Here is a 13,021-nt window from a genome sequence, read left to right as displayed (position 1 = left end):
CCTCTCCCTTAAAACCCACATCCTTTCGTCTTTCCCTCTCCTTCCCTCTTTCCTGACAAAGCAACCATTGGTTGCGAAAGCTAGAATTTTGTGTGTATGTATGTGTTTGTTTGTGTTTCTATCGACCTGCCAGCGCTTTCGTATGGTAAGTCACATCATCTTTGTTTTTAAATATATTTTTCCCGTGTGGAATGTTTCCCTCTCTATATATATATTCTATTTAGCTGATTAACTAAAGACTTCATTTTCAGATTTATAAATCTAAAAATGAAGTCTTTAGTTAATCAGCTAAATACACTCCTGGAAATTGAAATAAGAACACCGTGAATCCATTGTCCCAGGAAGGGGAAACTTTATTGACACATTCCTGGGGTCAGATACATCACATGATCACACTGACAGAACCACAGGCACATAGACACAGGAAACAGAGCATGCACAATGTCGGCACTAGTACAGTGTATATCCACCTTTCGCAGCAATGCAGGCTGCTATTCTCCCATGGAGACGATCGTAGAGATGCTGGATGTAGTCCTGTGGAACGGCTTGCCATGCCATTTCCACCTGGCGCCTCAGTTGGACCAGCGTTCGTGCTGGACGTGCAGACCGCGTGAGACGACGCTTCATCCAGTCCCAAACATGCTCAATGGGGGACAGATCCGGAGATCTTGCTGGCCAGGGTAGTTGACTTACACCTTCTAGAGCACGTTGGGTGGCACGGGATACATGCGGACGTGCATTGTCCTGTTGGAACAGCAAGTTCCCTTGCCGGTCTAGGAATGGTAGAACGATGGGTTCGATGACGGTTTGGATGTACCGTGCACTATTCAGTGTCCCCTCGACGATCACCAGTGGTGTACGGCCAGTGTAGGAGATCGCTCCCCACACCATGATGCCGGGTGTTGGCCCTGTGTGCCTCGGTCGTATGCAGTCCTGATTGTGGCGCTCACCTGCACGGCGCCAAACACGCATACGACCATCATTGGCACCAAGGCAGAAGCGACTCTCATCGCTGAAGACGACACGTCTCCATTCGTCCCTCCATTCACGCCTGTCGCGACACCACTGGAGGCGGGCTGCACGATGTTGGGTGTTGGGGCGTGAGCGGAAGACGGCCTAACGGTGTGCGGGACCGTAGCCCAGCTTCATGGAGACGGTTGCGAATGGTCCTCGCCGATACCCCAGGAGCAACAGTGTCCCTAATTTGCTGGGAAGTGGCGGTGCGGTCCCCTACGGCACTGCGTAGGATCCTACGGTCTTGGCGTGCATCCGTGCGTCGCTGCGGTCCGGTCCCGGGTCGACGGGCACGTGCACCTTCCGCCGACCACTGGCGACAACATCGATGTACTGTGGAGACCTCACGCCCCACGTGTTGAGCAATTCGGCGGTACGTCCACCCGGCCTCCCGCATGCCCACTATACGCCCTCGCTCAAAGTCCGTCAACTGCACATACGGTTCACGTCCACGCTGTCGCGGCATGCTACCAGTGTTAAAGACTGCGATGGAGCTCCGTATGCCACGGCACACTGGCTGACACTGACGGCGGCGGTGCACAAATGCTGCGCAGCTAGCGCCATTCGACGGCCAACACCGCGGTTCCTGGTGTGTCTGCTGTGCCGTGCGTGTGATCATTGCTTGTACAGCCCTCTCGCAGTGTCCGGAGCAAGTATGGTGGGTGTGACACACCGGTGTCAATGTGTTCTTTTTTCCATTTCCAGGTGTGTAGAATGGTAATGCATATATAAAGACCAAAAATCTCCTTAAATATTACACTTATTACTAATTAAAATGACTTTATTTGCACACACAAAATAAATCCAATCACATGATCAGATATATTACTTTGGCCGTTCTCTCACCTCTTCATTTCATAGCCAATCAGGCCACTTTAACTAAACTCCATTCGAACAGGCTATGAAGGCCAATGTTACCAACCGACTGCTGTGTCATCCTCAGCCCACAGGCGTCACTGGATGTGGATTTTGAGAGGCATGTGGGCATCACACTGGTCTTCTGGTCATTGTCAGTTTTCGTGACTGGAGCTGCAACTTCCCAGTTAAGTAGCTCCGCAAGTGGCCTCACTAGGGCTGAATGCACCCTGCTTGCCAACAGCACTCTGCAGACCAGATGGTCACATATCCAAGTGCTAGACCAGCCTGACAGCACTCAGCTTCAGTGATCTGATGGGAACTGGTGTTATCACTGTGGCAAGGCCATTGGTCTACCTGCCACTTAATTTTTACTATTCTCCGGTAATGCCACATTTCATTATTCTAGTTTCTTCTCTGTTATGATGGTTCATGTTTCACTTCCATATACTGCTATGCTCCAGACACACACTTTCAAGAATTCCTTCTTTATTTTCTTATCATTATCTGATACAGATAGGGCTCTTTTGCTGAGGAAAGCATTCTCCATCTATATCTACACTCCTGGAAATTGAAATAAGAACACCGTGAATTCATTGTCCCAGGAAGGGGAAACTTTGACACATTCCTGGGGTCAGATACATCACATGATCACACTGACAGAACCACAGGCACATAGACACAGGCAACAGAGCATGCACAATGTCGGCACTAGTACAGTGTATATCCACCTTTCGCAGCAATGCAGGCTGCTATTCTCCCATGGAGACGATCGTAGAGATGCTGGATGTAGTCCTGTGGAACGGCTTGCCATGCCATTTCCACCTGGCGCCTCAGTTGGACCAGCGTTCGTGCTGGACGTGCAGACCGCGTGAGATGACGCTTCATCCAGTCCCAAACATGCTCAATGGGGGACAGATCCGGAGATCTTGCTGGCCAGGGTAGTTGACTTACACCTTCTAGAGCACGTTGGGCGGCACGGGATACATGCGGACGTGCATTGTCCTGTTGGAACAGCAAGTTCCCTTGCCGGTCTAGGAATGGTAGAACGATGGGTTCGATGACGGTTTGGATGTACCGTGCACTATTCAGTGTCCACTCGACGATCACCAGTGGTGTACGGCCAGTGTAGGAGATCGCTCCCCACACCATGATGCCGGGTGTTGGCCCTGTGTGCCTCGGTCGTATGCAGTCCTGATTGTGGCGCTCACCTGCACGGCGCCAAACACGCATACGACCATCATTGGCACCAAGGCAGAAGCGACTCTCATCGCTGAAGACGACACGTCTCCATTCGTCCCTCCATTCACGCCTGTCGCGACACCACTGGAGGCGGGGTGCACGATGTTGGGTGTTGGGGCGTGAGCGGAAGACGGCCTAACGGTGTGCGGGACCGTAGCCCAGCTTCATGGAGACGGTTGCGAATGGTCCTCGCCGATACCCCAGGAGCAACAGTGTCCCTAATTTGCTGGGAAGTGGCGGTGCGGTCCCCTACGGCACTGCGTAGGATCCTACGGTCTTGGCGTGCATCCGTGCGTCGCTGCGGTCCGGTCCCGGGTCGACGGGCACGTGCACCTTCCGCCGACCACTGGCGACAACATCGATGTACTGTGGAGACCTCACGCCCCACGTGTTGAGCAATTCGGCGGTACGTCCACCCGGCCTCCCGCATGCCCACTATACGCCCTCGCTCAAAGTCCGTCAACTGCACATACGGTTCACGTCCACGCTGTCGCGGCATGCTACCAGTGTTAAAGACTGCGATGGAGCTCCGTATGCCACGGCACACTGGCTGACACTGACGGCGGCGGTGCACAAATGCTGCGCAGCTAGCGCCATTTGACGGCCAACACCGCGGTTCCTGGTGTGTCCGCTGTGCCGTGCGTGTGATCATTGCTTGTACAGCCCTCTCGCAGTGTCCGGAGCAAGTATGGTGGGTCTGACACACCGGTGTCAATGTGTTCTTTTTTCCATTTCCAGGAGTGTATTTCTGATAGCTTCATTGCTTCAGCTATCCTGGCTAAATTTGCTTCTGGGATAGGAAATTCTCTTACTTCTAAATGTACTCTAATCTCTCTGAATTTTATCACTGTTGTCCTTGAGCATATGTACTGTTTCACTTGGGTGGCTGTTCCATTTATACCATAGTGGATCAGGTACTTATAACGCATCTCCACTCTTCCATTGGAAAATCTTTAATATCTTGGTATGGATGTTTGAATTACTATTTTGAAGCAAAGGACTGAATTGGCTACTGCTTAGCAGCATTGAGTGCGCTAGGGCACTATGTAGGCAGCTACATGTGATGCAAGGAAGATATTACTGTCTTAGCAAGGACCATATGATGGTTATTAAGACTGTGCCTGGGCTATTGGTGTCTGGATCTGCAAAGTTAAAATGTTCCCTCTCGTCAAAGTGCAGAGGATGGTTGCAGCAGATAAAGCCGTGTGTGTGGACATTGTCAGTGGGCATTTCTCATTTAGAGGGGTTGTCCTGTGTGTACTAAGAAAAAATATTAATGCTGTCTGTGTTCTACATGGTCATGATGTTTAGCAGCTTGAGCTTCAAAAATATGTGCCACATTCTACATCATCATTCAAGTTCTGGTGTTACAGTGTAAGATGATGTATGTTGCCAAGCTCACAGGCAGACTAGAAGTATGATAGTCTAAAATGAACCCAATACCCATGGCACAAACATGTTCTGCAAACTGTAAGTCATACAGATTTTGTTCTCACAGTACTATACAGAGCTTCTGAAAGGAGAGAGAATGTGCAAATTTTGACCAAGTTTCCTGAGAAGACACCTATTTCCAAATGATTGCATCTGTATCAATACTCACATTGAGAATTGTATGACTGATGGTATTTTTGATAAGTTGTGAAATGTTCCTCATACAGCAGTAACCATTTCTTGAAAAAGGGGGGGGGGGATGGGTGGTTGGTAGAGGTGCCATGGCAGAGCTGCCATTATGTATCTAATGGGACACTATGTGGTACCTAGTGTGTATAATAGGGTGGTCATTAGCTTTTTAATTTTGTTTTTCTTTATGCATGCCCCCTAGTCTTCGTTTGTTTCAAGAAGAGTTTTAAAACCTATTTCATTGAAACTGAAGATGGACCCATGCCATAGTGGCAGAGAAGTTGTCATGTCGTTTTTTTTATTACTGTGTATACATGTGCTTGGCTGCTATCATACTCCAGCATGAAACTTTCACTCTGCAGCAGAGTGTGCATTGATATGAAACTTCCTAGCAGATTAAAATTGTGTGCCGGACAGAGAGGCAAACTCAGGACCTTAGGACCTTTGCCTTCTGCAGGCAAGTGTTCTACTGACTGAGCTACCCAAGCATGAGTCATGACCTATCCTCAAAGCTATATTTCTATCAATACACCATCTCCTGCAAAACTTGTGAGACTAAACTCCTAGAAGAAAGGATAACATAATATTTTACCTTAACATTTTTTAGCCTCTTCAGCACTAGGGTAAAAAGTAACTGAATCCAAAGATAAAGGAACTTTATTTAAGAAATCTAAGACTATGCTTAACTTCAACATGTCCAAATTCTTGACTGAAATGAACTTGTCAGTCTGCTGCAGAATGAAAATTTCATTCTGGAAACATTGCTGAGGCTGTGGCTAAGCCATGTCTCTGCAATATCTTTTCTTCTGGAAGTGCAAGATCCACAAGTTTTGCAGGAGGGTGTCTGGGAAGTTTGGAAGGTAGGACTTGTTACGATGGAAGTAAAACTGTAAGGACATGTCATATGTTTGGGGAGGGCAGTTGGTAGAGCGCTTGCCCACAAAAGGCAAAGTTCTCGAGTTCATGTCTCAGTCCGGCAAACAGTTTTGATCTGCCAGGAAGTTTCATATCAAAATAAGAGAACGCGGTAGGCTTGGTATCGGGTATTGCTTTATGTAGGTGAAGAATCTAAAGATGTAAGAAATGACCACCAGAAATCATCTTGTTAAAGGTATGGTATGGTTATGTTGTTCCAGCTTTGTGATACGCTTGTCTCACTTTTCTTCCTGTATGTGTTTGTGGTAAGTGTTAAACCAGTTGGCTGGGGTGACAGCTACAGTAAAATAGGCATTGCAGGAGCAGACAGGTAAGCAGCTCTGTGTTTAGTCACATCTACAAGGTGCATACCAAGTGAGGTCTTGCATGTTGGTATTCAGTGTTATGTTGTGTGCTGTGTGTGGTAGTATTCATTGTGTGGCATGACACCTTATACTGATGCATCCTAGGGATGAACTGGTAGACTCATATAACGATATAGCACCTCATCAGTATTGAATCAGTGAGTAAAATGAAAAGAGTGTTGTTTGCTAAGTTACAGAAGATGTAGTCCTCACAAAACCAGTGTTCAACACATACCATCGCTACAAGGACGAGAAGAAAATTTGTCCATTTGTAAGTGAAAGGTCATTTTTTTTAAAGTCTAAATACAATCATGTTTAGAGCATTTTTAAGGTTAAGCACTTTTTCTGGTAAATAGAATACACTCCTGAAATAAGATTCTGTAAGGTCTGCAAAATACCTACCTAAGTTGCTGTTGCCTCTTCATGGGACTCTGAATTTGAATCTAGCCACATATGTTTCTAAAAGTTGAAATAAGCGTGTCAGATATAGTGATTTGTTTGGATGTTCAAAAAATGTTTCAGATCCATTAGTCTTCACTTTATTCAAATACTTTTGAGGGCAGGTGTGTTTTTCTATGATAATTTATTTTCTTTTGTGAGCTGCACTGTTCTTTTTTTCTCCCCCCCCCTCCCATCCCCCCACCCAGTTGCAGCTCAACACTGCCAGATGTCATTGATGGGGTCAGTGGAAGAAAGTGCTAATGTACAGCTAAATTCAAAGACAAGAACATAAATACAATAAGACAAAGCAATTTATATAGATAGCATATCTTAGATGGACATGAAGAAATACTCATCATCATGTGGTACATTTGAAAACATGAGATAACATGATCAGACTAATCAGATTGCCTGTTGGCTTCTGTCTCAGGTTCTTTGGCTGACATTTGTTTGACAGTTTTTCTGATGTTTCGCCATTGCTAGTGGTGGACTGGAGTAGAGTTCTGTAGCTGTCACACCAACGTCTGAGAGCTCTTCCTTGGTCATTACTGCTGTGGTTCTCCCTTTGTTGCCTGCAATGTTCGTTCGCTGCAGGATCCATTTAGTTTGAGACATTCCTCTTTATTTTTTGAAGCAGTTGTCATTTTTATGGTTTTCTGTGGCTTATCTGAACAAGCACGTATTGTAGCTCTTCTTCACAGCAGGTACTTCCACGTTGACAAATTTTTATATTTGGTCGGTACCACACAGTGTGTGCTCTGCCACAGTTGATGTTTTCACCTGTCCCGACTTGCAATGTCATTATGTTTGGTGATCCTGGTGTTAATGGATCATTCAATCCTTCCCAAGTATACTTTTCCAGATGTACAGGATGTGCAGTATATTTCTGATGTTTCGAGTGGGTCCATTTTGTCCTGTGCCGATCTGAGACACTCTTTGAACTTCTTGGTTGGTTTTCTAAATAATCTTTATGCCATGTTTGTACAGTATATGACTAATTCTTTCCATCACCCAGGGGATGTATGGCAGAAAGGTTGTACCCAATGTTCTTTTTGCGGTGTGTCACTTCTTAGTGGGGGGCTTTTGTAGTGGCAGACATCAACACACATCCTCAGCTGATTTGGTCACTGGAGCTGTCAAGAGTTCTTGCACTGGCTGCCAGCAGTGTTATGACTGAATTTGTCTTTGCTGCAGTGCAATGCTCTGACTGTTTTGTTCCAACAAAATTTTCACTTATTTACCAATCAATCTTTGGTGATATACCCGCCTCTGTAACAATTCTACTTATCTTATTTCATTGTATGTTTGGATTGTTCTGCAAGTGCAATGGTGATCTGGTTTACTGTAAATAAAATATTGTTCATGATACACCAGAATTAATATTTTGTATCTCTACCCGGATGAATTATGAGTGCTTCATATTCAGTTTGGAAGGCTATCAACTAGCCTTGTGACATGTCATCTATGGGAATTTAATATACCTACTGAGTTGTCTTACAACTTGATTGTCATTCAGACAGTGAGCATCTCTGGAATCATAGGGTAGACATCACGAATGTGACCTCTACTGGGATGGAGGAAACAGTTGTGCAAAGGTCAGGAAGTAATATCATCTCCTTTGCCAGGACATGACTCGTGGGCTGTGGTGACTAGAATTGAGCAGTGAACTGTGGTAAAACATCCCTGGTTGAATCAGACTTTTATTCATGTTAGATACAGTGGCGTGGTCGCTGCTGGAGGATAGGGCAGCAACCCAAGGATGACTTAGTGAACTGCAGAGTCCAGCGAGCCATGGTCATAAAGTATGTCTGGGCAGCAGTGCACAAGCTGCATCATTTGCTGTAGCTGGAAGAACTGGTGATGCTGTCAAAGACTGTACACCAATGCTTGATAGTCCCGACCAGGCTGCAGACCTGCCTTGTGCAGGAGAGGACAGTACTCAGATGTTTGCCCACATCATGCTAGAAGTCGAAGGCATGTGCCACTCTGGGTGTTGGTCAGCAACAAGGTGGTAGATGAGGACTGGAAGACAACTACTACCAGTCCAGATCTAAACACACACCCCACCAGGGAGGTGGATGTCCTCAGGAGGAAATCACCCAGTAGGTGATTTGGCAGTGTGAAGATACCCGATCGTCTGCGTGAAATCCTCTGTTCAAGTGGATGCCTGCAGCTTCTGGAGTCTAAGTGTGGAGTAGGTGACTGGCTGCGTCATCATGTACTGCAAACGTAAATGTTGTTCAAAGCAGAGTTAGTCTGGCACTGATAGCCTACCTCAGCATGATGTGCCCACTTGGAGACCATCTGAGAAAATCTGAGCAAAACTGAGAATGAGTGTCTGATTTGGGGGATGTTAATGAGTCTGCTGGTCAGTACCCCTCTCACAGCAGCAGTTCCACACAGGTGGGCAGCAGGTCATTGTTGCCAGCAGTCGCCATTGTCTGTTGACTTCATTTGCTCTGCTAGTCGTGTTCAGTCAGTGTCTGAAGGCACCTAGGCAGAGGTGTAATATTACACAACTTCACTCTTCAGTGGCTAGTTGCTCCTGCTCCATCAGGTTCCTGAATAAGCAGTGTTGCCTTCTTAATAAGTCTTTTTACTTCTTAGTGTGTGGTCACCACAGTGACAGAACCTCGCTGCTTAGGGTGTTGTTTTGGTGCATTGATGCCAGATGGTTCAGTGCCCCAAACTACGGCATTGCGTAACTGTCCTCCATTTTGTGGCATCTTGCATTAGAAGGGAAGGTGTCATAATTTTTATGCGGTTATTCCAAGTTCATTATTTTGTGCCATAGCAAAGGAAAGGGTCAGTACATCTGTAGTTCTCTTACCGTAAGATACATGCACGTCCTGGTGGTGCAAATTGTGAGCACTTCAGTAAATGAGCTGGGTGATGACCAGCATTGCCAGTCCTGTGTTCCTGCAAATTCTGAGTGTGCATCAACAACCAATCTTCTGTGTAGCAGTGGAGTGATGTGTGTCTTAGGAATCCAGGATTTTAGTTTTATATACCATATAGCAAGGATAGGGGAAGCCTGTACAAAAATCTGCAACTGCAGCATACACAAAATATTGGTGGGATTTATGATGTGATGCTAATCAGTTGTTAAGTTATATTCTCTGTGCCACTTGCCATGTCAGAGTTGTGCTACATCACTTTTCTAGAATAAACTTTCATTTCCATAGTTGCTTATGAAAATGGATGATTGTAGTGTTATGTATTTACAGGAATGCTATTAATGGTAGATATGCTGAAGTTTATTAATTTCTTCAGAAATTGCACACATTTGGTGGAGGTAGGTACATGACATCAAGCTTGATACATTCAAAAACTGGACGTGCATTCCAGCTACATAGTAGAGGTGGAATTCCAGAATGTTCTCAGTTGTAGCAATGTTATTTCTCATACAGAGGCTTGATACTCACAGGCATAAAGGAACTGTAGGAAGAGTGGGAAAACAGTGTGTTAGATGATTTAACAAAAGAGTGATCGCTGAGTTAGAGATGACAGCCACATTTATACCATTCTTCAGCTCTCCCACTTTCATGGTAACTCATAATTAAGCCTCTTCTTGACGTAATGGCCTTTATTGTTCTTTACAAATTGGAAATTGACTACAGCTCTGAAAGCATTAAATTAAGAGTGCATCTTAAGGTTTCGATTGTGTAGCTGATGTAAAATGCCTGACTTTTAACAAAGTTTCTTGTAAATATAAAACAAAGATTTTTCCTTCTTGCGAGATTCTAATCTGTATAAGGTTTTTTTATTTAAAAACTTTTTACATACAAATGAGAAAGTATGGCACATGCGCTACTGTTAAAATGACATTTTTCAGTTTTGTGTTTTTTCGTTGGTAAATGACGATTGTGGATAAGTACCTTTGTTCTGTAGTGCACAATTCACACTTCTGCAATGTGTATTTGCATTCTTTGAGCTTTTGATTCTGAATAGCTTGTCATTTGTCATCCAGGAGCATGTGGTACCCTTCCACCTTCTTAACCCAACTTCCAGAAATGAATGAATTGTCCTGAAAGTGTGGTGTTGATCTTAGCTTTGATTCATATAAGCAATTAGTGTAGTATATACAATGAATTTTTTTGTCCTTGATTTTAAGGCTGATACATGGTTTAACTCTTTATTACAGAGCGAATACCTTGCAGAATGTGATAAAAGAAGAGCATTTATATCCGGGTTTACTGGATCTGCTGGGACTGCTGTTATTATAGAAACACAGGCTTGTTTGTGGACAGATGGACGTTATTTTCTCCAAGCAACAAAGCAAATGGATGATAACTGGACACTTATGAAGGAAGGTATGCTACAGTGACATGTCACATTGCTGAAAATAGCATAAACATGATGCTAACAATTTGAGTGGTGACTGCCATTTGAGGATATAACATTCAATAATCACAACCATCATGTACACAGTTAGGTGGTAGATTACAGGTGAACTACTACGCTTTACTTGAGGTGTAGGTGGGATGTTAAGATTATTGAATTAGCCAAGATATCCTGAGAGTAATTTGTTTATATTCAATGTTTACTGGATAACTGGACGATATGAACACATTAAAAAATTGCTTGTTTGGCATATGGAGCACGTTGAAGAAGATTCCTCAACTGTTGTATTGATTTTGAATAAAATGCAAGCACTTTTCTGTTTGACTTAGAGACCACAACCAGTTTCGCTCTCAAAGACCATTATCCAGTGGTATGTGCCAGGATGTGAAATTGTCCTTTGGGGGGGGGGGGGGGCTGAAACTAGTCATGGTTTTTAAAACAAAAATTGCAACTGGTGCTGGCATTTTATTCAGAATCATTCAAATATTCATTGTTCAGATAAGAAGTTTAGTGTAAGGGATACACATTGTGATGGGATTATTAATAATTGGCAGTAATTAGAAAGCTTTACCTGTCCCAGCAGAACAATGCCTTGATTGACTTAGTGGAAAACGTTACAGCAGAATGATACAAGAAACTGCAGTTCAGAGGCCAGTTAGGTGTTTTTGCGTAAGACACTGTAAGCCAGGGCTAGCCAGAAATTCTGCACACGTGCGGTGCTCCTGCACATGTGCAACTTCCGGGTCACAGCATGCACGCCGCAGCCGTCAGCGTTCATGTAGTGCATGTTTCTACGCACAGATGTCGCTTTATCCACTTGCTGGGATACTCTGTACAGGCGCATTCTAGTTCTCTTTCCACAGCTTGCAGGCTAACCATGGGAAGGTATTTCGCATATTAAACATTTAAAATACTGTCACAGTCTACTCACTGAGCCATTTACTATTGTGTTAGCAGTTTAACCCAGTAAGACAAGTAACACAGTTAACAACTGTGGGTTTTTATTAAGGCAGCTTGACTGACGGCACGAAAATACGCATAATGTTTTTGATCTAGTATTTAAGAAAGAGAGCACTTAGCGACTTCCAATTAACCTTATTCATGATTTCAAATAACATTAAACTAATGCGAGGTTTCCTATAACTAATCCTCGGGTGCCCTCAGTTACACCCATCCACACCCACACTGACCTCTGAACAGAATGATAACCACAGACCTCTCAATGATCACCTGTTATTTCAATACCATTATTGCTATATCTTTCATCAGTTCCATCTGAAATCTGCATAATAACCGACAATTAGATGAATGTTGTGTTTCATCGACTTCAGCTGAGCGTAGCCCATCACACATTTAAAAAAAAAAAAAAAAAAAAATCCTAAATGTAAGCGTACAATGGAACAATTGGTTTAATGACCAATTTTCGTGATAATAATGTAACATGGAGCAGGATGAGGCAATAATGCACAGTTAGTAAACAATAATTTTTAATTATGAAAGAAATAAATCCAAACACGTTTATCACTGGTCATGAGAAATGATATAGTTAATATCGGGCACAAAAGCACGGCTCATTGACAAACGTAAGCAGTTTCGAAGATTTTCATCACTTATCCTTGATCTAAACCTTGATTTATTCATTTGCATGCCCGAGAAAAGTCTCTCTCAAACATATGTCGTCCCGAACATGGACATAACTCTCGCGGCATCTCGGTGCAGGCGTGGAAATTCTTGTTGTGAATAATTTTTGTATAATTCTTTTGTACTTTGCACTGCAAAGAACTTGTCCTTCAGTCTTGTATTGCACTGTAGATCAGTTCCATCTGTAGATCATTCGGAGCATCTTCAACTGACGACAAGAACGATCGAGCAAAGAGGCGAATGACAGGAGACAAACTTGTAACATCTGCAAATCGTGCTCGAAATTGTTCCTTAATTTTTACAATTATTGACATGTATTCTTGAAATCTAGCACTTTGATGGACCAGTCCAAGAATCGGGAATTGTGCAGTGTTTTGTGTCAATAGCTGGCACTCCTAAAGTGCAAGCTTCATTTCAAAGGCATTTACTTTTTCCAACATGTCAGAAATTAAATTATTTTCACCTTGCAAACTGACGTTCAGGCTGTTCATGTGAGACGTAATTTTCCACGAGAAATGCAAGGTCTGATATCCAACAAGTGTCTTCCAACATAAGTTCACTTTTTCCCTTCTCATGTAAGAATG

At 43.9% G+C, this 13,021-nt stretch overlaps 1 protein-coding gene across 6 annotated transcripts in view; it reads left to right on the top strand.

Annotated features, from left to right (window-relative positions):
- The window catches only part of LOC126480877 (xaa-Pro aminopeptidase 1), a 142,374-nt gene that overhangs the window by 24,291 nt on the left and 105,062 nt on the right, over positions 1–13,021 (top strand). For all 6 annotated transcript variants that reach the window (XM_050104262.1, XM_050104264.1, XM_050104260.1 and 3 more), the window contains one exon: positions 10,597–10,765. In XM_050104262.1, coding sequence (XP_049960219.1) covers positions 10,597–10,765 — 169 coding nt within the window. The remainder of the gene's footprint in view (positions 1–10,596; positions 10,766–13,021) is intronic.

The sequence above is a fragment of the Schistocerca serialis genome, chromosome 5, assembly GCF_023864345.2.
Source record: "Schistocerca serialis cubense isolate TAMUIC-IGC-003099 chromosome 5, iqSchSeri2.2, whole genome shotgun sequence".
Classification (NCBI taxonomy): domain Eukaryota; kingdom Metazoa; phylum Arthropoda; class Insecta; order Orthoptera; family Acrididae; genus Schistocerca; species Schistocerca serialis.
Note: the sequence above shows the minus strand (reverse complement) of the source record. Positions and strands in the feature narration are given on the sequence as shown.